At 44.0% G+C, this 25,926-nt stretch overlaps 1 protein-coding gene across 1 annotated transcript in view; it reads right to left on the reverse strand.

The window, feature by feature from the left end:
- GREB1 (growth regulating estrogen receptor binding 1) overlaps window positions 1-25,926 on the reverse strand; it is a 612,299-nt gene that overhangs the window by 343,939 nt on the left and 242,434 nt on the right. The window contains exon 4 of the mRNA XM_086926326.1: window positions 7,000-7,176. Within this exon, the coding sequence (XP_086782452.1) occupies window positions 7,000-7,176 (177 nt within the window). The remainder of the gene's footprint in view (window positions 1-6,999; window positions 7,177-25,926) is intronic.

Raw genomic sequence — 25,926 nt, forward strand, 5'->3', positions numbered from 1 at the left:
AACAACTCTAACCAAGGGGCCTTTTGTTGTACAGGAGAGGCAGGAATAGACACAAGTATACAGCACATTTGAGCCAGGAGAGGAGCTCATTTCAGGGACAGGCCCACATCTGCAGCAACTCTAAAGCCAGAAGAGATGCTCAGTGCATGAATAGACACAAACATAAAGGACATCTTGAGCCAGGAGAGGAATTCAGTGCAGGGGCAGACACAAACACCCAGCGCCTAATGAGCCAAGAAAGGAACTCTGTGCAGGGGCTGACCCACACTTGCAGCACCTCTCGAACCGGGACAGGTGCTCAGTTTCGGACGGACACAAACATAAACAACATCTGGAGCCAGGAGAGGAGCTCAGTGCAGGGGCAGACACAAACATACAGCACCGCTATTTGTGTGGTGCTCCATATTTAGAAGGACACCCTCCGTGGCTTTTCCTGTCCTTGTAAATAAGGCCCCTTTTCACACATCACTTTACGTGAAAGGGAAGTTCCATCGGTGTTGCTGTGGGTGTTCCCACGCAACACCCATGGATTTTGCGCATTCCCAGATTTACAACATTTGGCAAACCTGGGAATGTGTCAGAATTCTAAGCCTCCCCAGGGGAGGCGTAAGGAGAAATACTTTTATTTCTCCTCGTTTTTTTCCTCTTTCTATGCATACTGCATTCTGCAGCACACATAGAAAGAGGAAAACTCCTCTTGTGATTGCATTTGTGCAGGAAGGTATCCCAAAAACAATCATCCCTGCAACGCAGGCACCGATGCACAAGGGTGCCCGCCTTGGCGCATGGCAGCCAAGTGTGCGCCAGTGCAAGGGAGAGATCAGGGACAAGTCATATTGTTGTAAATAAAAAGCATCCTTTTGCTTCGAAAGTAATGCAGTGCAGAGCAGCAAAATGGCTTGCGGCACCGTGCTGCGTTACTTCATTGTAAATATGGTCGAGTATGTCTTGACATATGAACAAGTGGGGAGCGTGAAAATCGCGCTCCACACCCAGATGCACTGCAGTTAGAGGATACTAGATCCAACTCATTGTAATCCATTTGTCCTTATTTATATTCATCCAGTTATTTTCCCAAAAGTTTGTCATCTTTTTCTTCTTTTCTTTAGATTTAATCCACATATTCAACGTATTACGTTTTAGAAAACTTGACGTATCAACTTGTGCCCATCCAGGCTTCTTCATACATACGAATCCAACGCAAAAAGTAGTTCAGAGCAGTATATCTTTATTCATGACCCAATGCATTTCGGGCAATTCTTTTGCCCTTCGTCAGGGGTGACTGCTCACATATTTCTTTTCCACATAGCCCCGAGTTCGTCAGAGACTGTCGGTCAGTATGTCTTGAGCCAGGAGCGGTGTTCAATGTAGGGACAGATGCAACTATACAGTAGCCAGGAGAGGTGCTCAATGTGTAGTATTGGTGATAGTTCATTGCGCGGCTAGCAGCGCGATCTGCATTAGAACCACATAGTTGTATACCCTTGAATGTGGCCCGCGCATAGAGTGGTCGCTGGTCGGGGTTCGAATGGCATCATGTCAGTTGCCGTCCAATCACCGGACCAGGAGGCCACTCTGTGTTGTGGGTGGAGATTTCTGGAAATAAACTCTTCAAACTCTGAGACTCGTATCCCTCTACTTATTTCAACTGGCGTCCCTGAGCAAGCTGAGATGATGCATCATAGAAGGAATCGTATTGAAGTCGGTCTTGATTGGGGGCATTGGTTACAATCTGAGCAATCTGTTCGACCTATCCCGACTCAAGACGTCACTAGCATGTACACAAGTAGTTCAACCAGGAGCCCAGTCATTAAGACACCTAAACGGTTTAAGACTTCATTAGATATTAGGATTGTTGTACTGCAAGTTTCTTTATAGTCAATTTTATTGTTTTGTCTAGATAATGTATTTCCAATTTGATATGACATTTTCTTGTTTTATTTTTGTAAGGGGGAAGGTGTTGTAGTATTGGTGGTGATAGTTCATCGCACGGCTAGCCACCCAATATGCTTTAGAACCACATAGTTGTATACACTTGAATGTGGCCCGCGCATGGAGTGGTCGCTGGTCGGGGTTCGAATGGCATCATGTCAGTTGCCGTCCATTCACCGGACCCAGAGGCTGCTCCGTGTTGTGGGTGGAGATTTCTGGAAATAAACGCTTCAACCTCTGAGACTCGTATCCCTCTACTTATTTTACAATGTTGGAACAGGCTCAACCATACAGCAACTCCAGATTCACAGGAAGGCGCTTCACATACAGCATCTTGCTTTGCCGAAGGGAAACAAAACTGCCCAGTGAATCTTGAGCCAACTGAAGTGATTATTAAATGAAACAACCAATCGGATGGTATTTCACCTTTCTTTTTACTGCACCATTCTAGAAAATGGATTTATGACAAAATATAGAAACACAAAATATCGAAATACAAAAATATTGGAGCAATAATATCAATGTAAACAATATCGATATCCTATCTACAACAAGGTAAGTACTAAAATATCGAGAAAAAAATATCAATGTCAAAAATATAGTTTTAAAATATTGTTTTTTCATTAAAAAACTATGTAAAATTAATAAAAAAATACTTAGAAATATAATAAACATAGTTAAAATTATTTTATATTATTTAAAATTAATAAGTAATATACATAATTTAATAAACAAATAATGAAATATATACATATGTATATATACTTCCTTGATAATTAGTTTTAATATTGATTGTAATAACTTATAAATGATAAAAAAATATTATAAAGTACAAATTCATCTACACACATAAAATAATAACATTACTAAAATTAAAATAATTATGGAAAACAAATTTAAAAAATGTAATATACTTTTAATATTTTTTACATTAATTATAAAATGCATTAACTAAAACAATACAAAAAATATTAAATAACAGAGGGAATAAAATACTATTCCAACTCCAAAAAAACAACAGTAAGGAAAATGTTGGATAGCGTAGGGGTAAAAATTACTATTCCCACTCCAAAGAGTGCAACAGTAGGGAAAGTGTTGGATAGCGTAGGGGTAAACATTACTATTCCCACTCGAGAGAGTGCAACAGTATGGAAAGTGTTGGATAGCGTAGGGGTAAAAATTACTATTCCCACTCCAGAGAATGCAACAGTAGGGAAAGTGTTGGATAACTTAGGGTAACAATTACTATTCCCACTCAAGAGAGTGCAACAGTAGGGAAAGTGTTGGATAGCGTAGGGGTAACAATTACTATTCCCACTCCAGAGAGTGCAACAGTAGGGAAAGTCTTGGATAGCGTAGGGGTAACAATTACTATTCCCACTCCAGAGAGTGCAACAGTAGGAAAAGTGTTGGATAGCGTAGGGGTAACAATTACCATTCCCACTCCAGAGAGTGCAACAGTAGGGAAAGTGTTGGATAGCGTAGGGGTAACAATTACTATTCCCACTCCAGAGAGTGCAACAGTAGGGAAAGTGTTGGATAGCGTAGGGGTAAAAATTACTATTCCCACTCCAAAGAGTGCAACAGTAGGGAAAGTGTTGGATAGCGTAGGGGTAACAATTACTATTCCCACTCCAGAGAGTGCAACAGTAGGGAAAGTGTTGGATAGCGTAGGTGTAACAATTACTATTCCCACTCCAGAGAGTGTAACAGTAGGGAAAGTGTTGGATAGCGTAGGGGTAAAAATTACTATTCCCACTCCAGAGAGTGCAACAGTAGGGAAAGTGTTGAATAGCGTAGGGGTAAAAATTACTATTCCCACTCCAGAGAGTGCAACAGTAGGGAAAATGTTGGATAGCGTAGGGGTGAAAATTACTATTCCTACTCCAAAGACTGCAACAGTAGGGAAAGTGTTGGATAGCTTAGGGGTAAAAATTACTTTTCCCACTCCAAAGAGTGCAAAAGTAGGGAAAGTACTGGATAGCGTAGAAGTTAAAAATAACATACTTATAAAAAAGAATTAATATTTTAAATTACTTAAAAAAATATTTATTGAATTAATCTAAACTATTTACAAAAACCAATAAATAATTATTTAAAACATAATTACCAATTAATAATTAATATCCAATAAATTAATTATCAATACCCAACTATAGATTTTATAACTACTTAATTACATATCAAATACTTTACACACTATTCCACTATGAACGCACAACAAACCCCAATAATAAAATAATACAATTAACATGAGTATCAATTAATCAATTAATTAAAATTAATTACCAAATATTAAAAATTAATTCCCAATTAATAATTGATTAACAATAATATAATTAGCAATAACAATTAATGAAAATAAATTATTACTTAATTATATTTAAATTACTTCCCACCCTATTCCCCTATAAACTCATTACCCGCTACAAACATAATTATCAATTAATTAAAATAAATTACCAATTAATAACAATTAATTACCAATTAATAAAAATTAATTTATAATTCCTAAAAAATGTCTAATTAATGTAGTATAATTAAATTACTTCCCACCATATTCTCCTATTAACCCATAACCCGCTATAAACATAATAATCAATGAATCAATTAATTAAAATAAATTACCAATTAATAAAAATTAATTACCAATTAATAAACATTAATTTATAATTCCTAAAAAATATATAATTAATTTAGTATAATTAAATTACTTCCCACCCTATTCCCCTATAAACCCATAACCCGCTACAAACATAATAATCAATTAATCAATTAATTAAAATAAATTATCAATTAATAACAATGAATTACCAATTAATTTAAAAGATTTTATAATTCCTAAAAAATGTATAATCAATTTAGTATAATTAAATTACTTCCCACCCTATTCCCCTATAAACCCACAACCCGCTACGGTACTAAAATACCAAATTTACTTAAATTACATTAAAAAAAAACAAAATACATATTAAATACATAATAATATACATAAAATCTTATAAAAATCGATATTAGTAGCATCGATATTACTAATATCGATATTAGTAACATCGATATTACTTACATCGATATTAAAAAAATCGATATTACTTACCTCCGAAATTCTGTCCCTTCGATATTAAAAAATTTCGATATTACTTACCTTCTATATTATGTCCCTTCGATATTAAAAAATCAATATTATGGTATATCGATATTAGAACATTAAATATATTAAATATATTTTGTCAGCATACCCTAGAAAATAACCTTTGTCCTTAGTTTGCAGCGAAGACTAGCGACTGATAACACGAACTCGGAAGTCAATGTTGTTAAATAGGGAAAAATATATCATAAACACATCAGTGCACTGTCTGTCTGCACTTACAACAATTTGCTGGTGCTGACTCGACACCCCCTTTTCATGGTACTTGGCAGCTTATGGTGAAATATGTTTTCTTTTTGAAGACTGTGATTTACTTCGGCCTGTACGTAAAGTAATAATTCAATGAAGGAACAATAACCCCCTTTGGAAACAAAACACACAGAAAAATACTGGAAAATCTCCACAGAAGTGACAAACAGATCTCATTCCCTGGAACAGCACAATCCTTCTATTTCTGGCGCAGAAAGGCTCGACGGACTGCGCAGCCCCTGGCCCGATTGGTCTGGCCGTCTGGCTGGTTTCTATGGGTACCAGGACCTTTCAGTGAGGACACAGTGATGCAGGCTGATGCTGAAGGAACAGGCCTATCACATCACATGCTCCAGTGTACAGGTTGCTAAAGGTCACACTGACTCTGTTAGGTCAAAGTAACCTGGCTTTATCAACAAGCCCCAGTTAAAGCCGGGTATCCGTCAGCTCTCTGCCTTCTGCTTACTGTCCATGTGACTTCAGCAGAGTCGCAAAAAAGGGAAAGGCTGCAGGCAGTGCACGGAAATTAAATAAAAGAAGAAACCTTTACTGCTTTGCTGATAGGCTATCCTGGCCGAATACAGTGTGGCATGTGATGCGAGGCTGAATTTGACACTCTCAGCAAGTTCCACAAATCAAGATACAGAGTCTAGGAAAATGTTGTCATTTCTTCAACATCAGCTGTCACGTTTGTTGAGGGAATGCTTTGCTGTTAATGAGCAAGCATGTCCAAAACACATCCAAGTACGTCAGGACAATGCTAGAATTTCAAGATAACCAGTGATTATTTAAATTTTTTCAATTTCAATTTACTGTATTTAGAAACATCTTACATGGAAATCCTTAAATCTGGCATGCAACTGACCCTGCTGAATTTATGTGGAACATCACTTATTTGGGAGGTCGCTCATCCTCACCGAAGCAAGCCACTCCCTGTGACCTTCCTATTTCTCTGGAAAAGAAATATACTAAATGGTGTCCAATGTAGGTACAGAAAGACCAGATCCATTCCAAATGTTCAGGATATCCGCATAAAGTTAATTTATATACAATTAATCACACTGGAACCAATTTACATGGTTGGTGTGCATCATTATTATAATCTGACATCGATCAGGCCCTTCTGGATGTACACTACATACCTTGCTATGTCTCCGTGGGAAAGACCCTCCTCCCTCTAGTATGTCTCTTTCTGGGACATTCCTATAGCTATGAGAGAGCGGTGGGTGAAGGAATAACCTGGCAATTGGGAGGCCCAACTCCTAGGAGTTCCGGTGCCCTGTGTTATACCTCACAGTGTGAGCTAAATGGAGGAAGGAAGGCAAATCAGAACTGGAAGCAATGCAAGGCAACAAGATGTTAGACTCCGAAAAACAAAAGGCGTTGTATTTTGTAAGCATATGGATTTGTGTAGGGCAAAGGTAGGTAAAGAGCAATGGAGTACTAAAGAAGGAAGGGAGCCTTACTATTCAGAATTGTTTGCCATGATGCTTGTGGGTGGTGATTCCTATCCTGTCGAGATGTTATGTTTCCTGAAAATGTGTGTCTTCAGCCTCTTTCTGAATTGCAGAAGAAAGCTGAATTGACTATCAAAAGAAACGTTCACAAAGCATAATAGATAACATTTATACATATATGTAAGCCATATTGACTTGTTAGACAACGCTTACCTAACAGAGCATTATACCCATTATCATCGGGTAAAAATCGTTTGTCCACTGCGCACACTAAAAGATGATCGGTGAGGTTTGGTGACTTTGCACCAACAAGTAAAAATCCTGGTGGCACATCAATTGGTTCACTGCAAATTGACCCAAGGCGCAAATCCTTGCCAGCCTGACAAAAGCCTGAAAAAAGAACACAACACATCATTTAGAAGACACATCATCTAGCCATTGAAAAATGGTCTGACAATTACTACACAATCTTTAAGGGCTCATTCTTGGTGTGTGATGCGAAAGTAAATGTGGCCAAACGAAATGCATTTTTAGACCAACTCAACATTATCACTGCAGTGCAAAGGTAAAATATCAGTTTTTACCACAGTACTGCAAACTTGACACGAGAAAAACAATGTTTACTTCCTCATAGACTGCATGTGACTACAAAACGTTCATACACCTCAGCTCCTTCCTGGAAAGTTTCTCCATGCAATTTCTTTAGGGATTTTTGGAATGCACCACAGCAAAAACGGCTGAACAGAAGTACATCAAATTTGGCAGGAAGCTAGATCCTGGTGCAGAAAGCGTGCTTTTAATGATTTTGTGTAAATCCGTTCAGAAGTTTTTGGGAAATAAAAGCTAAAAAATATTGGTATATGTGGGCGGTTGGGTTAGTGAGAGTCTTGCGAGAGTCTACTGGACATGCAAAATCAAAAATAGAGCCCTTTGATTTATCGATAGGGTTGTTTTATCCTGTCATCCGTCTTGTTCTCGCGAGAGGCTTCCACAAATCCTGTAGAACTTACCCTTTGATTGGCTGACTGTTGGAAAAACAGACATGAAAAGGTTTTGGGAGGGAAATCCAGTTGTAGTGAAATTGATCAGAAAAAAACTATATAAGGGGCAGGCTAAACGCAACCTGAATCTTGTTAACTAAGAGGGGGTCTCTGAGGCAATAGTAGTGTGATGAAGCAAGCTGTACTTTTTAAAAAAAATGTTGCAATCCCACAGGAGTGTGCGGAAAACACTTGCAAGACTCATGAGATATTCTGAAAAGAAATGGAGAGGCCAGCCCCTTCCCACACCGAGGGGAGGAGTTTCAGTGAAAAGACCAGTCCATTCCCACATCCTACTACGCATGGCAGTCATTTTGGGAGAGCTCTCAGCAGAGAGTCCAGTCCCTCCCCCCACCCTACTATGCACCCTGGGGAGACTTCTCAGAGAGGGGGACAGTCCCTCCCCACACCCTAATACACACACCTATGGCCCTGGGGAAGAGGCCTCAGTGGAGAGGCCAGTCCCCCCTCATACTCTACGAGGCACACTCATCATCTAGGGAAGAGGCCAGTTCATCCCTACACCCTACTACATATGCCTGTCACCCTAGGCAGAGGTGTCAGTGGAGAGGTCAGTACCTCTCTACACCCTACTGCACACACCCATCACCCTGGGGAGAGATTTTAATGGAGAGGCCAGTTCCTCCCCACACTCTACTACACATGCCGCTCACCCTGGTGAGAGGTGTTAGTGGAGAGGTCCTTTCTCTCTTCACACCCTACTATGCACACCAGTCCTCCTGAGGAGAGGTCTCAATGAGGAGGACAGTTCTTCCCGCAGCCTCTCATGCAGGGAAGAGATCTCAATGAAGAGGCCAGTCTCTCCACACCCCATGGTATGGACACTGGTCACCCTGGGGAGAGGTCTCAGCAAGGCCGAAAGTCCTGTCCAACACACTACTACGCATGGCTGTTGCCCTGGGGAGAGGTCTTTGCAGAGAGGCCAGTTCCTCCCTGTAGGAAGTTGGCTCTGTACATACTATACCAAAATGAGGTATTGTGTGCACAGAGTCCAGTGGAAGCCCAAAGGGAGGCAGAGGTAAAAGTAGATAGCACCTTACTGTCTATTTGTGGTAGTGTGGGTGAGCAGTAAGGCGTTACCAGAGGGTAGTGTTAAGCATTTGTTGTACACACTCAGGCAAGAAATGATGTCACACACTCAAAGACTGAAATCAGACCAATTTTCTTTGTATAAAAATATTCTTTAGTTCTTTTATTTTCAGAACCAAGCCAGGCCTGGCGCAGGTAAGTGAAATAATACTTTGCAAAATCTTATGCAGTGATTTAAAGTTGAATGCACGTTCAAATGCAGTTGGTTAATTTACAGGTAAGTCAACAGTTCAAAATTACTTTTTAGTTACTTTACAGATTACTGTGCATGTTACTTATTGGATTACTTTTTAAGTTACTTTTGTAAATCAGTGTGTTATGCCTAGATATTACAAAGAAACATTTCCTAGATAAAAGGTAAGTAATTCAGTTTTAACAAATTATGCAGTTTTTCAATGTTTCATACAAATCAACTCCACACTGGAAGCAATGCAAGGTAGCAAGATGTTAGACTCCGAAAGACAACAGGCGTTGTATTTTGTAAGCGTAGGGATTTGTGGAGGGCAAAGGTAGGTAGAGAGCAATGGAGTACTAAAGAAGGAAGGGAGCCTTACAATTCAGAATTGTTTGCCATGATGCTTGTGGGTGGTGATTCCTATACTGTGGAGATGTTATGTTTCCTGAAATTGTGTGTCTTCAGTCCCTTTCTGAATTGCAGAAGAAAGGTGAATTGACTATCAAGAGAAGCATAACAAAGCAGAATAGCAAACATTTTTACAGGAAAAACAGTCAATGCCATCCTAAGGGAGGAAATTAAGTTAACGGTTTGCAGGTAAGTACTTATTTGTGAGAGCTGGCATTCTGGGGTTAGATCAGGGTTCCCCCAGGCTTGAGGATGCACTCTCAGAACACCTCCAGTGGCACTAGGGCGGCCGGGTGCAGAGTGTTGAGGCCCAATGTTAGGGCCTCCGATTGGTTGGCTGCTCACAAGCAGGCCACAAGGTTGTGGGAGCAGAGTTGCTGGTGTTAGGCTCAGGGCAAAGGGGGATTAAGTTTAGCAAGCAATGTGCACCCTCAGCTGCGCAGAGGTGGCAGGGTGATGGTTTGGCGACGAGTGCAACAAACACTCTCGGGGACGAAGATCTTCTGGAGGTGACCACCGGTTGGAAAGGTAAATTGGTATGCCTGAGGATGCTGGGACACTGTTGGTTGGGCCACCCCAGGCCGTGGGATGTTGGGAGCCGGGGTGTCTTTAGGAGTCGGGTTTTCCTACCTGCTCCGGTCTCGGTCGGGGGGATACTTCAGAAAGGGGCTGCCAGCGTCGAATGGAGAGTCGAGGCAGGTCAGAGATCACCAGATCTAAGGTCCTGATTGCTGGGGAGACCTTCTCATTGTCTTCGGCCACTCGAACTCAGGCCGTGGGAGTCGGGTGCAGAGTGGTGCAGACTTGCGGATTTGGCCGCCAGAGTCTGTGGGCGAGCAAATCCTATGCTCACAGGAGACAAAGTCTTGATTTTGTAAGGCAGGGCAGGTCATTTGGGTTCTTGAGGGTTGCTGGCTGCAGGACACACTGGGATTTCTCTGGAGCAGATTCGAGGTGCGGAGGGCAGGTAGGGCTGGGGCCAAGTCAGTGGGCATCCTCCTCTTCTTAGTTCAGCATGGCTTCTTCGGTCCTCCTTCTCTTTCTCTGGTCGGTTCTTGTCTGAGGTGGCAAGGTTCGGGTTGCCCCTAAACCAGGACACACTCAGTCAAAGTACATCAACAGTTTGGCATAAAGTGGGGGCAAGTATGCAAAAAGAGGGCTCTTTCTTACACTACCCACACTGCACTATGCACAGTCCTAGCCCAGTTACTGTATATTAGATGTATGAGCTTGCAAGATTCTTTCAGGAGTTGGATAAATATATATGAAAGAGAGTACTATTTGGTGGCGCCCACCCTCCCTGAAATGCTGCAGGACCAAAAAACTCTGTAAAATGAGCAGATTGAATTAAAAAATTAAGAAAGAATATTGAATACAGCTAGAAAGTGGAAACCCACAATATCAGAATTAAATATTACTGACTGTTTCACACTGAATGCAACTTTGAAAAATAATAGCAATCCTGTGGGCTTCTTGCGCAACATGTACTAGGTAATAGGCCGTCCGTGGGAGGCTCCTATAGGTCCACACCCTCCCACGAGAGGTCCATGGTAGCAGAGACAGTGAAAATTAGAGTACTCAGTACACAGCAAATAATATTTTAATATATTCCTTGTAACATAATCAGCTTGTAATGGAGAAATGGATTAATAAAACCTTTAGGATACCGCATTGAAATATTCTTTATTACCAATACCATCACTTACTTTTGTTTTTTTTAACTTACATTTTGTTTTTTTAATTCAAATATAATGTTTTCCTTCTTGACAACCAACACCATCTCATAATCACTTTTTAAAGTACTTTCTTTACGCTCATTATTGAACTATCACATTCAGCTGTACTTTTAAATTACTAAAGCTACATTACATGGTCTAGATGCATTAAATGTAAATATTGTAATTTAGCTAATTGATTGAGGTTAAACTCATAATATGTATGCAAAAACCTACACAGCTCTCTCCTCAACGCCCCACTTTTCCACACACCCAAGACAATTTAGGCCATGCTCTTTAAAATGTGCACATGTCTTCGTGTAGACCTTACTTCATTCAGAAATTAAATCACCATTTTGTTGCCGGGACCCTGTCACCCTCTGGTCAATATATGAGTGACAGCCCACTACTACAATACTGCCACACAGGCTTTGCTCTGTGGACAAGTTTTCAATCGGAGCACACACCTATCACACACACAACTCCCATTAGGAAGTTAACCATATCACAAATGTTTAGATACAGTGGATTCGCTATGTGGCCAACTCCTACAATTGTCGTTCTCCACCGTGTGCACAACTTATCACGCATACTCCACCATCTCCAGACACCCAAGCCTCATTGCATGCCAAACCTCATATTGTACATAGCCTTACCTCTGAGCAAAACTGTTTACTATGGAGTCTACTCTTTAAAGACACCCAAGCTACATTATGTGATGACACCCCTGCTATCTACAGACTGCAAACTTATACGCTACATGCTCATCTCACTGCCTGTAGACAAATAGGCCCCATTAGGTAGACAGACCTCTGCTATGCACAGCCTTTGCACAGTGTTCAGTTTATTGCCTTCACACATGCAAACGCCATTATGTTGAGAAGAGCCTCCAATGCACAACTGTTGTCCTTTGCACAACTTATGAAGCAGAAACCATTATCTACAATACAGCCAATCCCAATTTGAAGGCAAAGCTCCTACTACATACTGACTTTGCCCTGTGGACATGTATTCAAAGACTGTACACCCCCTCTGCAAAAGCAAGTCCAAATAGGACACCAGGGGCCAGATGTACAAACATTAGGACTATCGATTTTTATTTGCTATTCTCTCCAAATCACAATTAGGAAAACGGTCTTCCTAACGTATGAAACTCATTGAGTGTCATTTAGGGAGTTTCTCGATGAGCCCTACCCCGTGGGTCTATTAAAGGATAATCCTCCTTCATAAAATACAATACTTTTTTAGGCTTCAGTTGTTTTTTGTTTTATTAGAGGTATCCCTTTTCAAGTTTTGAATAAAATTAAAACCACCCACTAGGATTATAGGACCCGCTACCCCTCTGACCAACTTACTAATCTTCATGAGGACTTTAGAATCATTTCTATTGGGGCGCAGTAGTTTACAAAATTAAAGAACACCCCATTCAACCTAGCAATAACCCAAATCCACCTTCCTTGGGGTCTCTCAAAACCTGAGAGATCTCCCAATCATTCCCTTGCCCAAAATAAATGGCTACCCCCCTTGTTGCTAAACCAGTGAAGGCAAAAAAACGGCTTAGAATAATATTTGGGGATAAAAAGTTTTGGTGTATTTGTTTTTAGATACGGTTCCTGAGGATATAAAATTTGAGGAGAAAGGGAAGTTAACCATCTAATCAATCCACCATATTTTTGCTTGTTGGATACTCCACTTACATTAATCGAGATTTTCCTTACTTTAAGAGCCATTTCTCCTCAAGGGTAAAACCAGTAAACAACACTCCTCCCCTCCTCTTTTAAATTGAAACTTCTCCCAAAAACTGTATGTATTATTGTTGTATTGCTTTGAGTTGTTCTTACCTCATAATTGCTTTTTCAACTATAATTCTGCTTTTATTTCATTATTGCTCCTAAGCGTTTCCTCTCCCCATTCTCCACCTCTCTGAGGCTCTTTGATTTCTGACTTCGTCCCGTATCTAGCCGCCATTTTGTGGCTCGTCGCCATTTTGTGTCGCCCTCACTCAGGCCGCACGGCGAATGGAGGGTTTTTGCTTTTCCCAGCTGCTGCGTGTCCTTTCATTTCAAGAATAACTCCATTGCCCTTGTTTATGAAACCAATGTCAGGGTATGGCCGAGTTCGTTAATCTATGTCTGGGTTGACTGATCCCCGTCTCGACTCACTATTTGCCTTCTCCTATTCTTCCCTTACATTATCTTATCCGACTGGCCTTCACTATTCTTTCCTTGTATTCTCTTGTTACACAGCTATCCTTTGAGGCACACAAATACGTCCTGCCACCTACAAATTGGATTGTTGCAACCATCACTGATTAAATTGTTAGGAGGGGTAACACACGGGGTCTGAGAAAGGGGCATATTTGAAATACTTGATAGCTTGTTTTCCAACTTTTCTCATTGGTCCGTTTTATATGTGTAAGGAGTGAATTTCGTAAATGTGTTTCCTATAAAAGATTGTGCGCCACGGATTGAAGTGGCAGTCTCCTCAGAACCCACCTTGTGTGTAACTTCTGGGATAACTGTGCTTGGCTGCAGCTAATAAACCTGGTTTCCACACTCAACAGAGTGTCTCGTGTCTCTGTTCGACAAGGCAGGTGAACTCGGGGATTTAAGGCGTGCCCTGCGCCGCCAGGCCCATAAGGCCCGGTTCTCCATCACCCTCCCTGACTCTCACCAACTGCCTGTGTCCCCTCCAACCCCTGGCAAATGGGGAGTTGCCCACCATACCATACCATACCATACCATACCATATCATACCATACCATACCATGCGGCCTCCCCCCTGGATTACACCTATGCTGGGTGCCATGGTGTTGCCCTCTAAGTGACCTCTCCCTCATCTCATCAAATCAAAAGCCAATTCAAAATAAATTAAACAAAAAACATCCCCAATTATCTTTCCCTGTCTACCTTTCAATAGTAATTTTCTGTAACAGCTCCGGAGCCTCATCAAGATTTGCGAACATATGAAACTTCCCTTGCACTAAACTTAGAACACTGAGCTATATCCGCCTGAGCACCCTGTGCCATAAACAAGTACAGGAGTTTGACTAATTCCTTCCGACGTCGAGTGGCTGCTGCTAACATGTCAGAAAAAATGCGGCAGCTAGGTACTTCACTAGTTGAAAATTGTCTCTTTTGGATGGCCCTGGTGAGTATCTGTTCTTTGACCTGAAAATCTGCGAAGTTCACTAAGATTGGTCAAGGCAGCTTTGAGTTCGGATATGTGCTCTTGTACATTGTCCTTGATAAATGTCTAGACCCATTGATGCACTTGTGATCCTTCACATCCTTCTCTAACCCTGACCAGCCGCAGGTTGGTGCGTCGTGAGTGATTTTCCAGCTCTTTCAGCTTACTTTCGAGTAAGATTTTCTGTTTGTATCCAAAGTTGTCTGCTTCTGCAATGTGTTCATCTGATCTTCAAGCTGGGATATCTGAGATTCAGCCTCTTGCATTCTTGCCGGATAGCTTCCAACTGCCTCTTTGATTTTTGACAGGCGAGGATGCAATAATCTTGCTTGCTTGCGTTGCCCCAAGCTTGCGTATCTAATCCAGGATAAGATTTAACATGGTTTTTTGGGGTTTTTTTTGTAATATATTTTTATTGTTTCCTTGACAGAATATATATACGCATATAACAAATAGTACATTTCGCTGTTACACTTGGCGTACTCGGATTGTATAAAGGCTTTGGATAGCTGGTTGCTGGGTGGTTTCTTTTCATTGTTGAATGTCGGTTGGCTTGAGAACGCTGTGGCTTATTTGCTAAGGACCCTTTGTTTTTCATCCCTGTACCTGGTTCTAACATATAACATAAAAACATTTAACATAAAGGCGTTTGGCAGCTGGTTGTGGATAGACCATCAATCACTGTGGATAATTGTCTCTGTTTTGCCTGCTCACAAATGTTTACGGTGGCTTGTGCGGGTCCGGTCTAGGAAACTGTCTAAGGATGACCACATTTCTCTATTGGGCTTTCTCCAAGGTGTGTGTCTTAGTGGAGTGTTGTCGGCCCCTCTATGGTACGTCACCCAGTTCAGCCACCCCTTGAATGTGGCCTTGATGGTGTTTTTCCATTTGGCTAGCACCGTTTTTGTCGCACTGGTTAGGAGGAAGTCAAGAAGGTTTCTGTCTTGTTGTGAGTTTACGTCAGTGTTTAGATGTGCTGTTATTATGGTGCCAAATTCTTGTTTCAGGGTACAGCCTAGAGCGTTGTTAGTAAAGTCGAACACCTTCCTCCAGAATTTGCTAACCTTGCTGCGATAGAAGATGAGGTGAACTAGATCGCCTTTTTCTCTCTCACAGTTCCAGCACCGGTCGCTCTCAGTGAGACCTAGTTTAGCTAGTCAGTCTGGCGTCCAGTATGCTTGGTGCAGCAGCCAGAATTTTGTTTGGGCTAGTACAGGTGATATTTTATTACTGGTTGGGGACTTCCATATGTTATGTAATTCTTGTTCTGAGAGTTTAGAGCCTATCTGTGTTTCCCAGTAGTCTGTACTCTTAGTGTTGACCTTTGTGGATGTTGGGCGGAGGAGTTTGTATAGGTGAGATACTTGGTGACCTGGTTTGTTTTCTTAAGGGTTCATCTGATGTTTGCCAAGCCTGATCTTGCTGTCCCGCCTCTGGAACTTTACCCAAGATGGAGGATAGAGGCTGAAAGTCCATTAAGACGCCCTTCTGATGTGCTAGGGGGTCGAGGAGTCCCTTTTTAGGGCTCGGCCTACGCAACACAAAGTGGGGCGGAGCTCCTAATGTTAAAGAAAAAAAAAAAGTATCTCTAGGGCTCTGGCCAGACACATTCCTTAGTGTTTTATGGCATGTGCCTAGTGATTCATCTTCGCTGTGCTGTCTATTTAGTAGCCTTGACGTGATAGGCTATATTTACTTTTCGTCCGTCATTGATGTTAGTTTCATGGCATATTCTGTGCGCGAACGAGCACGGCAGAGTGATTAATCTTAATTAGGAGCTGTCAGAGTGCCCGTGTAATGCAATCCAGATGGTGCGAGCGCGTTCACCATTGCATTGCATGTATCATGCGCGCGTTTAACATTTACCTTTCGCGCACGGCAGTCCATTCATTTTAATTAGGAGCTGTCAGGGTGCCGCGTTCACGGCGGAGATAATGGAAAGAAGTTTCCTGTAGCTTCAAGGGCAGGCACAGACTGCTCACACTCTGTTCCGGCAGCTAGCCTTACAGTCTATTGTGAGATCGTGCACTAGGGTGTCAAGGGCGTTGCTGTTTGTAGCTGGGTCGGATGTTTGTAGCCGGAGTTGTGCGCTGGTCCCTTCCCACCCAGCCCCGTTGAACAGGTTAGACTAGTGGCAGTAATGCGCCGTTGTGTGAGGTGGGTGTGCCCGAAGGGGTGCTTGTACCATATTATGCATCCCCTTGGCTGGCACTCGTGCCAGCTGCTTTTGTGGCAAGTAGCTGGTGCCAGCGAGGGTTGAGGAGGCGTTCGGGGGTTCTGTCCTGATGTGTGCTCTTGTAACTCGCTGTGTATGTTTTCGTGGGCATGGCTGTAGTCCGCACTACCCTACTTCCCTCTGCCAGGCGTGTGTGCAGTGTAGTGCCAGATGCGTGCCCTTCAGGTTATGCGTGTGGTGTGCAGTAGGCAATGTTTATTATGCTACTGTGCTGGATAGGTGTGTGGTCAGCATGACCATTCATGTAGTGCTGGCCACAAAGTATAATTTCTGTTGCCGGTTTAATAGGTGTATTTATCACCCACTCAATGGCATTCATGTTAAAAGTCTGACAAGGATGAAAGGCTGCGCTGGGCCCGTGTTATCAGAACCTGTGATCTGGATGTCACACACGCAGTGCCCCGCAACAGATGCTCAACCCACTACACTGTGTGCAAGGAAACAGTGCTTTGAAGCCGTGCGCACTGAGCCTTGCAATGAAGGAAAGCCTGGTGGTTGTCACATAGTGCTGGACATGCTATATGCCATAGAACTACAGTTACCAGCAAGCCTCAAACTTTCGCTTATTTAGAGACACCACATTCATCCTTAGTGTTCATGGCAGGCATAGCATCCATGATTCAGTGTAGCTGCAGTGAAGACCTCGCAACACGGATGTGGGATTTTAGTTGTGAACATGTGACTTTTTAAAGGATTATTCATCCGACATATATACTGGTTTACAGAAAAATACCTTAAAGCTGTCTGCTGCTTCAAACCTACTTTACCGCCCCTGCAATACATGAAGTATATGACATGGGGACAGATTTATCTGCTGCAATAAAGGGATCCTGCGAACGGCATCTGTAAACTTCAATATCACATAAGCTGCGCTATAACTTGACATTATTGCATGGGTAAAATACATTGCATATTTAAGGTTCGACTGGCGCTGGACCCTGTTCTTTAATACTTAATATTATCACATTGTTCTTTTAAAATATCACTTTGTTTCACTGTAGATTACATATTGCCTATCTGAGATGTACACATCTGTGCATCTTCAGAACTATCATACTGATTTAGCCTGCAGCGACCATGCCCAGCTGCACATAGCTTCTGCCAAGATCATTGCAGCAGGCGCACTAGGTCACCAAGCTATCGTACCAGCAGAGTGGTTTATCATCTTAAAAAGAGTCAGTTTAGCACCCCTATCAGTTCTTGCTGACCATTCCTCAAGGTGTAACAATTTGCGCAAGAAATAGGAGTGCAACACAATCGGATATAACAGGGGTCGCTAATGTACGCATCTGCTAAAGAAGAAACACTGTCCTCCGTTGGAAATGACAGACAATAAAACAGCGCCCCAGGCCAAAATCAAAACAAACAACGCCCCCACCCCAACAAAAACGCATGTACTACAAAAAGTGCGCAACCTCCCCCCCCCCCCCACCCCCCACCCCCCGCGCTTCACAGCACAAAAGGACTGATTTTTTTATTATTTATTTATGCGATTTTATATAGCGCGAACTTCACCCGAAGGTGTCAGAGCGCTTTACTGATGACGTCTGCTGACTGCCGACTGCTGGTCTCTGTATATATAATTAATGGTCTCATTGTCTTTTCATGCAAAGCTCTGCTTACTTCAAATTGCGTCGCTTGGCAAACGCGTTGTTTGTCACGGCTAGAATCGGGGCACTTGCAGGTTACGTATTTTTATGCAAGCAAGAGCTCTGATCAACTTTCCCAATTTGTTTTTAAAAGCTGCTGTCCTTGGGCATTGAGTGCAGATTCAGAGTGCAGTTTGAGAGTTGTGAGTGCAGATTGAGAGTTGAGAGTGCAGTTTGAGAGTGCAGTTTGAGAGTGCAGAGTGCAGATTGAGAGTGCAGAGTGCAGTTTGAGAGTGCAGAGTGCAGTTTGAGAGTTGAGAGTGCAGATTGAGAGTGCAGATTGAGAGTGCAGATTGAGAGTGCAGATTGAGAGTTGAGAGTGCAGATTGAGAGTGCAGATTGAGAGTTGAGAGTGCAGATTGAGAGTGCAGATTGAGAGTTGTGAGTGCAGATTGAGAGTGCAGATTGAGAGTGCAGATTGAGAGTGCAGATTGAGAGTTGAGAGTGCAGATTGAGAGTGCATATTGAGAGTTGAGAGTGCAGATTGAGAGTTGAGAGTGCAGATTGAGAGTGCAGATTGAGAGTGCAGAGTGGCAGTGAGTGCAGAGTGACAGTGAGTGCAGAGTGACAGTGAGTGCAGAGTAACAGTGAGTGCAGAGTGACTGTTAGTGCAGAGTGACTGTAGAGTGACTGCAGAGTGACTGTAAAGTGAGTGCAGAGTGACTGTAGAGTGAGTGCAGAGTGACTGTAGAGTGAGTGCAGAGTGACTGTAGAGTGAGTGCAGAGTGACTGTAGAGTGACAGTGAGTGCAGAGTGACTGCAGAGTGACTGCAGAGTGACAGTGAGTGCAGAGTGACTGCAGAGTGAGTGCAGAGTGACTGCAGAGTGACTGCAGAGTGAGTGCAGAGTGAGTGCAGAGTGACTGCAGAGTGACTGCAGAGTGACTGCAGAGTGATTGCAGAGTGACTGTAGAGTGACAGTGAGTGCAGAGTGACTGTAGAGTGACTGCAGAGTGACTGCAGAGTGACTGCAGAGTGACAGTGAGTGCAGAGTGAGTGCAGAGTGACTGCAGAGTGAGTGCAGAGTGACTGCAGAGTGACTGCAGAGTGACTGCAGAGTGACTGCAGACTGAGTGCAGAGTGACAGTGAGTGCAGACTGAGTGCAGAGTGACAGCTAGTGCAGACTGAGTGCAGAGTGACAGTGAGTGCAGAGTGACTGTAGAGTGACTGTAGAGTGACTGCAGAGTGACAGTGAGTGCAGAGTGACTGTAGAGTGACTGCAGAGTGACTGTAGAGCAGGGGTATTCAAACTGTGGGGCGCGACCCCCAGGGGGGCCGTGGAGCAATGCAAAGGGGGTCGCGCCTTCACAGTGTCACCCCTGGCCTCCAGGGCTTCAGCCCCCCTCGTCCCCCATCCTGTGTCTCAGCCGGGCTGCTGCAGTGCAGCTCGCGCTCCTGGGGCCTCGGCTGGGAGGTGTCTGGAGTCTTATCTCCGGCCGAGTTTTTCACAGGTCTTTAAAGACCATTAGCATATTTACATGCCTTTGTTAACTGATTACCAAGGCTTAGTTTTGTTTATGGTTCCAGTACCCCCTGGGCCCCCACTCTGCCTATTCCTTACATTTGTATTTTTACACTTACTGCTATAGTGTGAGAATGTATTTAATGAAAAAAAAAATAAAGTTGGGTTGCCAAATGAAACATGCCTGCCGTGTGTTATTTAAAGATCCTGCAGAGACCTGCTCTTGACACTAAATTGAGTTATAAATAAAAAAGTATGTATTAATTAGTTATGTGACTTTTCTGTCTTTATTCTCTTTAATTATAAACCATGGATCATTGAGGCAGCCCTAGAACACAATTAAAAGTGCTTTCTATTTATATATGCTGTTCTAAATATTCACAGATAAGTGCTAAAAATACAGCTTTAGGTGACTGCTTATTTCTGGGCAATCAAAATAATGAGCTGGTAACCCTAATCATAAGAATGGAAGTTTGTTGCAGGATCAGCACATTATTTATTTCCTCCACCCTCAAATCCCGATTAATGCCATTATAGAAATAGTTTAACTTACATCTGAAACCCTACGCTTCAAGTTTCTGGGAATGCACCCTGCTTTCAAACTACTCACTTCTCATTCTCGCCTTCACTTTTACGTTCACCCTGCACTCCCAGCGATCGCAATGCACTCATAGCGATCACCATGCACTCATAGTGATCACCATGCACTCATAGCGATCACCATGCACTCATAGCGATCACCATGCACTCACACTGATCACCATGCACTCACACTGATCACCATGCACTCACAGCAATCACAATGCACTCACACTGATCACCATGCACTCACACTGATCACCATGCACTCACACCGATCACCATGCACTCACACCGATCACCATGCACTCACACCAATCACCATGCACTCACACCAATCACCATGCACTCACACCAATCACCATGCACTCACACCAATCACCATGGACTCACACCGTTTACCATGCACTCACACCATTCACCATGCACTCACACCAATCACCATGCACTCACACCAATCACTTCACTCAGTGATCACAATGCACTCACACTGATCACAGTGCACTCACACTGATCGCCATGCACTCACAACATTCACCCACTCACTCTGCACTCACAGTGATCACAATGCACTCACACTGATCACAATGCACTCACATCATTCACCCGCTCACCCTGCACTCACACCATTCACCCGCTCACTCTGCACTCACAGTGATCATAATGCACTCACACTGATCACAATGCACTCACACTGATCACAATGCACTCACACTGATCACAATGCACTCACACTGATCACAATGCATTCACACTGATCACCATGCACTCACAACATCCACCCACTCACCCTGCACTCACAGTGATCATAATGTACTCACAGTGATCACAATGCACTCACACTGATCATCATGCACTCACAACATTCACCCGCTCACCCTGCTCTCACAGTGATCATAATGCACTCACACTGATCACAATGCACTCACACTGATCACAATGCACTCACACTGATCACCATGCACTCACAACATTCACCCACTCACCCAGCGCTCACAGTGATCATAATGTACTCACACTGATCACAATGCACTCACACTGATCACCATGCACTCACAACATTCACCCACTCACCCTGCACTCACAGTGATCATAATGTACTCACAGTGATCACAATGCACTCACACTGATCACCATGCACTCACAACATTCACCCGCTCACCCTGCTCTCACAGTGATCACTCTGCACTAAAACTTTGCTTGCATTGTTCACTCTGTACCCCACCCTGCAGTCACACAAGCACACTTCTCACCCTGCACTCATGTGACACTTCCCTCATCTGTCCCCCCTTAATGCTCAATCTGTAGCTTACTCAAACAAGGCCATCACTAACCATGCACTAATTCGTCCCACTCAGCACTTACAGCCGAACCCAAATTCATATGGTCACCTCACTCACCCTGCAGTCACTCCTTTTACCCTACTCTCACACTGTTGCATTGCTCACCGTGCAGTCCCATGGGCACTCTTGTCACCCACACAGTGCAGAAGGTTAAGTGCCTGGTACAAAGAAGATGTACCATGCACATCACAGAACTGAGTGCGAGTAAACTATGAGTAGGGCTATAAAAAAATGAAATGTTTGACAGACAAGTGCTATAGAAAGATGAGGTGTATTGTTGGTGAGTGATAGTGAGGGAATTCATGGAGAAGGTGGAAAGACTGTTGCACCGTGTGTGACCAGTGCTTGGACAAGCCCTGGCTGGGAGTGTTAACCCCCCCCAGGAAGTTCGGGTCTAGTGGATCCCCTGCTTCTGCCTATTATTTACATTTGTAGTGCGCTACTGTTACCAAAGGTGTCCAGGGGCTAATAACCATCTGCCTGCAATGTGAGAGAGGGATCCTGGGTTGAGAGAGGAGAGAAGAGAGGGATGGAAGGAAGGGGGTGAGAGGAAGGGGCACTGGTAAACTGTTTAACTCTGCACAAGACCGCCACGGTTTGAATGCAGCCTTGCTTCTCCCGGCCATGGCCAGGTGAGCTTCTAATTTGTCAGCGCGTATTTCTGTGGATTGGGAGGCCCTTCACAGAGGTTGACTAGACACCTTTCTGATGTTAATTGCTGTATTTTGGTTATAAACTGGTACTGATGGGGTGAAATCTTTCCTCAGTATTACTGTGTTTAAAAAATTTCTAAATAATAAAGCAATGCTACCCCAAAATACGCAGCATCACAGAACATTATTTACATTTTCTACTCACACAATTTAGTCAAGCCTGTCGCATAATTTGGTCCTCACCTTCCTCATAACCTAGAGGTTTAGAATTTTTTTGTCAGGAGGGGGTCCTTACGCTTGAAAATGTTGACAGGGGGGTCTCGGCATCCAAAAGTTTGAGGACCTCTGCTGTAGAGTGACAGTGAGTGCAGAGTGACTGTAGAGTGACAGTGAGTGCAGAGTGACTGTAGAGTGACAGTGAGTGCAGAGTGACAGTAGTGACAGTGAGTGCAGAGTGACAGTGAGTGCAGAGTGACTGTAGAGTGACAGTGAGTGCAGAGTGACAGTGAGTGCAGAGTGACAGTGAGTGCAGAGTGACAGTAGAGTGACTGCAGAGTGACTGTAGAGTGAGTGCAGAGTGACTGTAGAGTGAGTGCAGAGTGACTGTAGAGTGAGTGCAGAGTGACTGTAGAGTGAGTGCAGAGTGACTGTAGAGTGACTGCAGAGTGACTGTAGAGTGACAGTGAGTGCAGAGTGACTGCAGAGTGACTGCAGAGTGACAGTGAGTGCAGAGTGACTGCAGAGTGACTGCAGAGTGACTGCAGAGTGACAGTGAGTGCAGAGTGACTGCAGAGTGACTGCAGAGTGACTGCAGACTGTGTGCAGAGTGACAGTGAGTGCAGACTGAGTGCAGAGTGACAGCTAGTGCAGACTGAGTGCAGAGTGACAGTGAGTGCAGAGTGACTGTAGAGTGACTGCAGAGTGACAGTGAGTGCAGAGTGACTGTAGAGTGACTGCAGAGTGACTGTAGAGTGACAGTGAGTGCAGAGTGACTGTAGAGTGACAGTGAGTGCAGAGTGACTGTAGAGTGACAGTGAGTGCAGAGTGACTGTAGAGTGACAGTGAGTGCAGAGTGACAGTGAGTGCAGAGTGACAGTGAGTGCAGAGTGACTGTAGAGTGACGGTGAGTGCAGAGTGACAGTGAGTGCAGAGTGACAGTGAGTGCAGAGTGACAGTAGAGTGACTGCAGAGTGACTGTAGAGTGAGTGTAGAGTGAGTGTAGAGTGACTGTAGAGTGAGTGCAGAGTGACTGTAGAGTGAGTGCAGAGTGACTGTAGAGTGAGAGTGAGTGCAGAGTGACTGCAGAGTGACTGCAGAGTGACAATGAGTGCAGAGTGACTGCAGAGTGACTGCAGAGTGACTGCAGAGTGACTGCAGAGTGACTGCAGAGTGACTGTAGAGTGACAGTGAGTGCAGAGTGACTGTAGAGTGACAGTGAGTGCAGACTGAGTGCAGAGTGACAGTGAGTGCAGACTGAGTGCAGAGTGACAGTGAGTGCAGAGTGACTGTAGAGTGACTGCAGAGTGACAGTGAGTGCAGAGTGACTGTAGAGTGACAGTGAGTGCAGAGTGACTGTAGAGTGACAGTGAGTGCAGAGTGACTGTAGAGTGACAGTGAGTGCAGAGTGACTGTAGAGTGACAGTGAGTGCAGAGTGACTGTAGAGTGCAGAGTGACTGTAGAGTGACTGTAGAGTGACTGTAGAGTGACTGTAGATTGACTGTAGAGTGAGTGCAGAGTGACTGTAGAGTGACAGTGAGTGCAGAGTGACTGTAGAGTGACAGTGAGTGCAGAGTGACAGTGAGTGCAGAGTGACAGTGAGTGCAGAGTGACAGTAGAGTGACTGCAGAGTGACTGTAGAGTGACTGTAGAGTGAGTGCAGAGTGACTGTAGAGTGAGAGTGAGTGCAGAGTGACTGCAGAGTGACTGCAGAGTGACAATGAGTGCAGAGTGACTGCAGAGTGACTGCAGAGTGACTGCAGAGTGACTGCAGAGTGACTGCAGAGTGACTGTAGAGTGACAGTGAGTGCAGAGTGACTGTAGAGTGACAGTGAGTGCAGACTGAGTGCAGAGTGACAGTGAGTGCAGACTGAGTGCAGAGTGACAGTGAGTGCAGAGTGACTGTAGAGTGACTGCAGAGTGACAGTGAGTGCAGAGTGACTGTAGAGTGACAGTGAGTGCAGAGTGACTGTAGAGTGACAGTGAGTGCAGAGTGACTGTAGAGTGACAGTGAGTGCAGAGTGACTGTAGAGTGACAGTGAGTGCAGAGTGACTGCAGAGTGACTGCAGAGTGACAATGAGTGCAGAGTGACTGCAGAGTGACTGCAGAGTGACTGCAGAGTGACTGCAGAGTGACTGCAGAGTGACTGTAGAGTGACAGTGAGTGCAGAGTGACTGTAGAGTGACAGTGAGTGCAGACTGAGTGCAGAGTGACAGTGAGTGCAGACTGAGTGCAGAGTGACAGTGAGTGCAGAGTGACTGTAGAGTGACTGCAGAGTGACAGTGAGTGCAGAGTGACTGTAGAGTGACAGTGAGTGCAGAGTGACTGTAGAGTGACAGTGAGTGCAGAGTGACTGTAGAGTGACAGTGAGTGCAGAGTGACTGTAGAGTGACAGTGAGTGCAGAGTGACTGTAGAGTGCAGAGTGACTGTAGAGTGACTGTAGATTGACTGTAGAGTGAGTGCAGAGTGACTGTAGAGTGACAGTGAGTGCAGAGTGACTGTAGAGTGACAGTGAGTGCAGAGTGACAGTGAGTGCAGAGTGACAGTGAGTGCAGAGTGACAGTAGAGTGACTGCAGAGTGACTGTAGAGTGACTGTAGAGTGACTGCAGAGTGACTGTAGAGTGACTGCAGAGTGACTGTAGAGTGAGTGCAGAGTGACTGTAGAGTGACAGTGACTGCAGAGTGACTGCAGAGTGACTGTAGAGTGACAGTGAGTGCAGAGTGACTGTAGAGTGACAGTGAGTGCAGAGTGACTGTAGAGTGACAGTGAGTGCAGAGTGACTGTAGAGTGACAGTGAGTGCAGAGTGACTGTAGAGTGAGTGCAGAGTGAGTGCAGAGTGACAGTGAGTGACAGTGAGTGCAGAGTGACAGTGAGTGACAGTGAGTGCATGAGTGCAGAGTGACAGTGAGTGACAGTGAGTGCAGAGTGACAGTGAGTGACAGTGAGTGCAGAGTGACAGTGAGTGACAGTGAGTGCAGAGTGACAGTGAGTGCAGAGACAGTGTGTAAGGGTGCAGGGTGCACATTGTGTGAGTGTGCAGAATGAGTGTGCAGGGTAAACAGTGTGTGACTATGCAGGGTGACATTGGGAGTGTGCGGGTGAGCAGTGTGTGAATGTGTAGGGGCAGTGTGTGAGTGTGCAGAAAACACCACACACACATACCACACACACATACACCACACACACATAACGCACACACAAACCACACACCTCAGTCTCTCAACACCACACACTCGTCACCACTCAACACAACACACTCACCACCACACTCACTCCCCAGGCTCACCCCCACAGACTCACCACCACACACTCACCAGCACACAGAAAACAACACACACAACAACACACCCCCAGCCGTC

The sequence above is a fragment of the Lissotriton vulgaris genome, chromosome 6, assembly GCF_964263255.1.
Source record: "Lissotriton vulgaris chromosome 6, aLisVul1.2, whole genome shotgun sequence".
NCBI classification, from domain to species: domain Eukaryota; kingdom Metazoa; phylum Chordata; class Amphibia; order Caudata; family Salamandridae; genus Lissotriton; species Lissotriton vulgaris.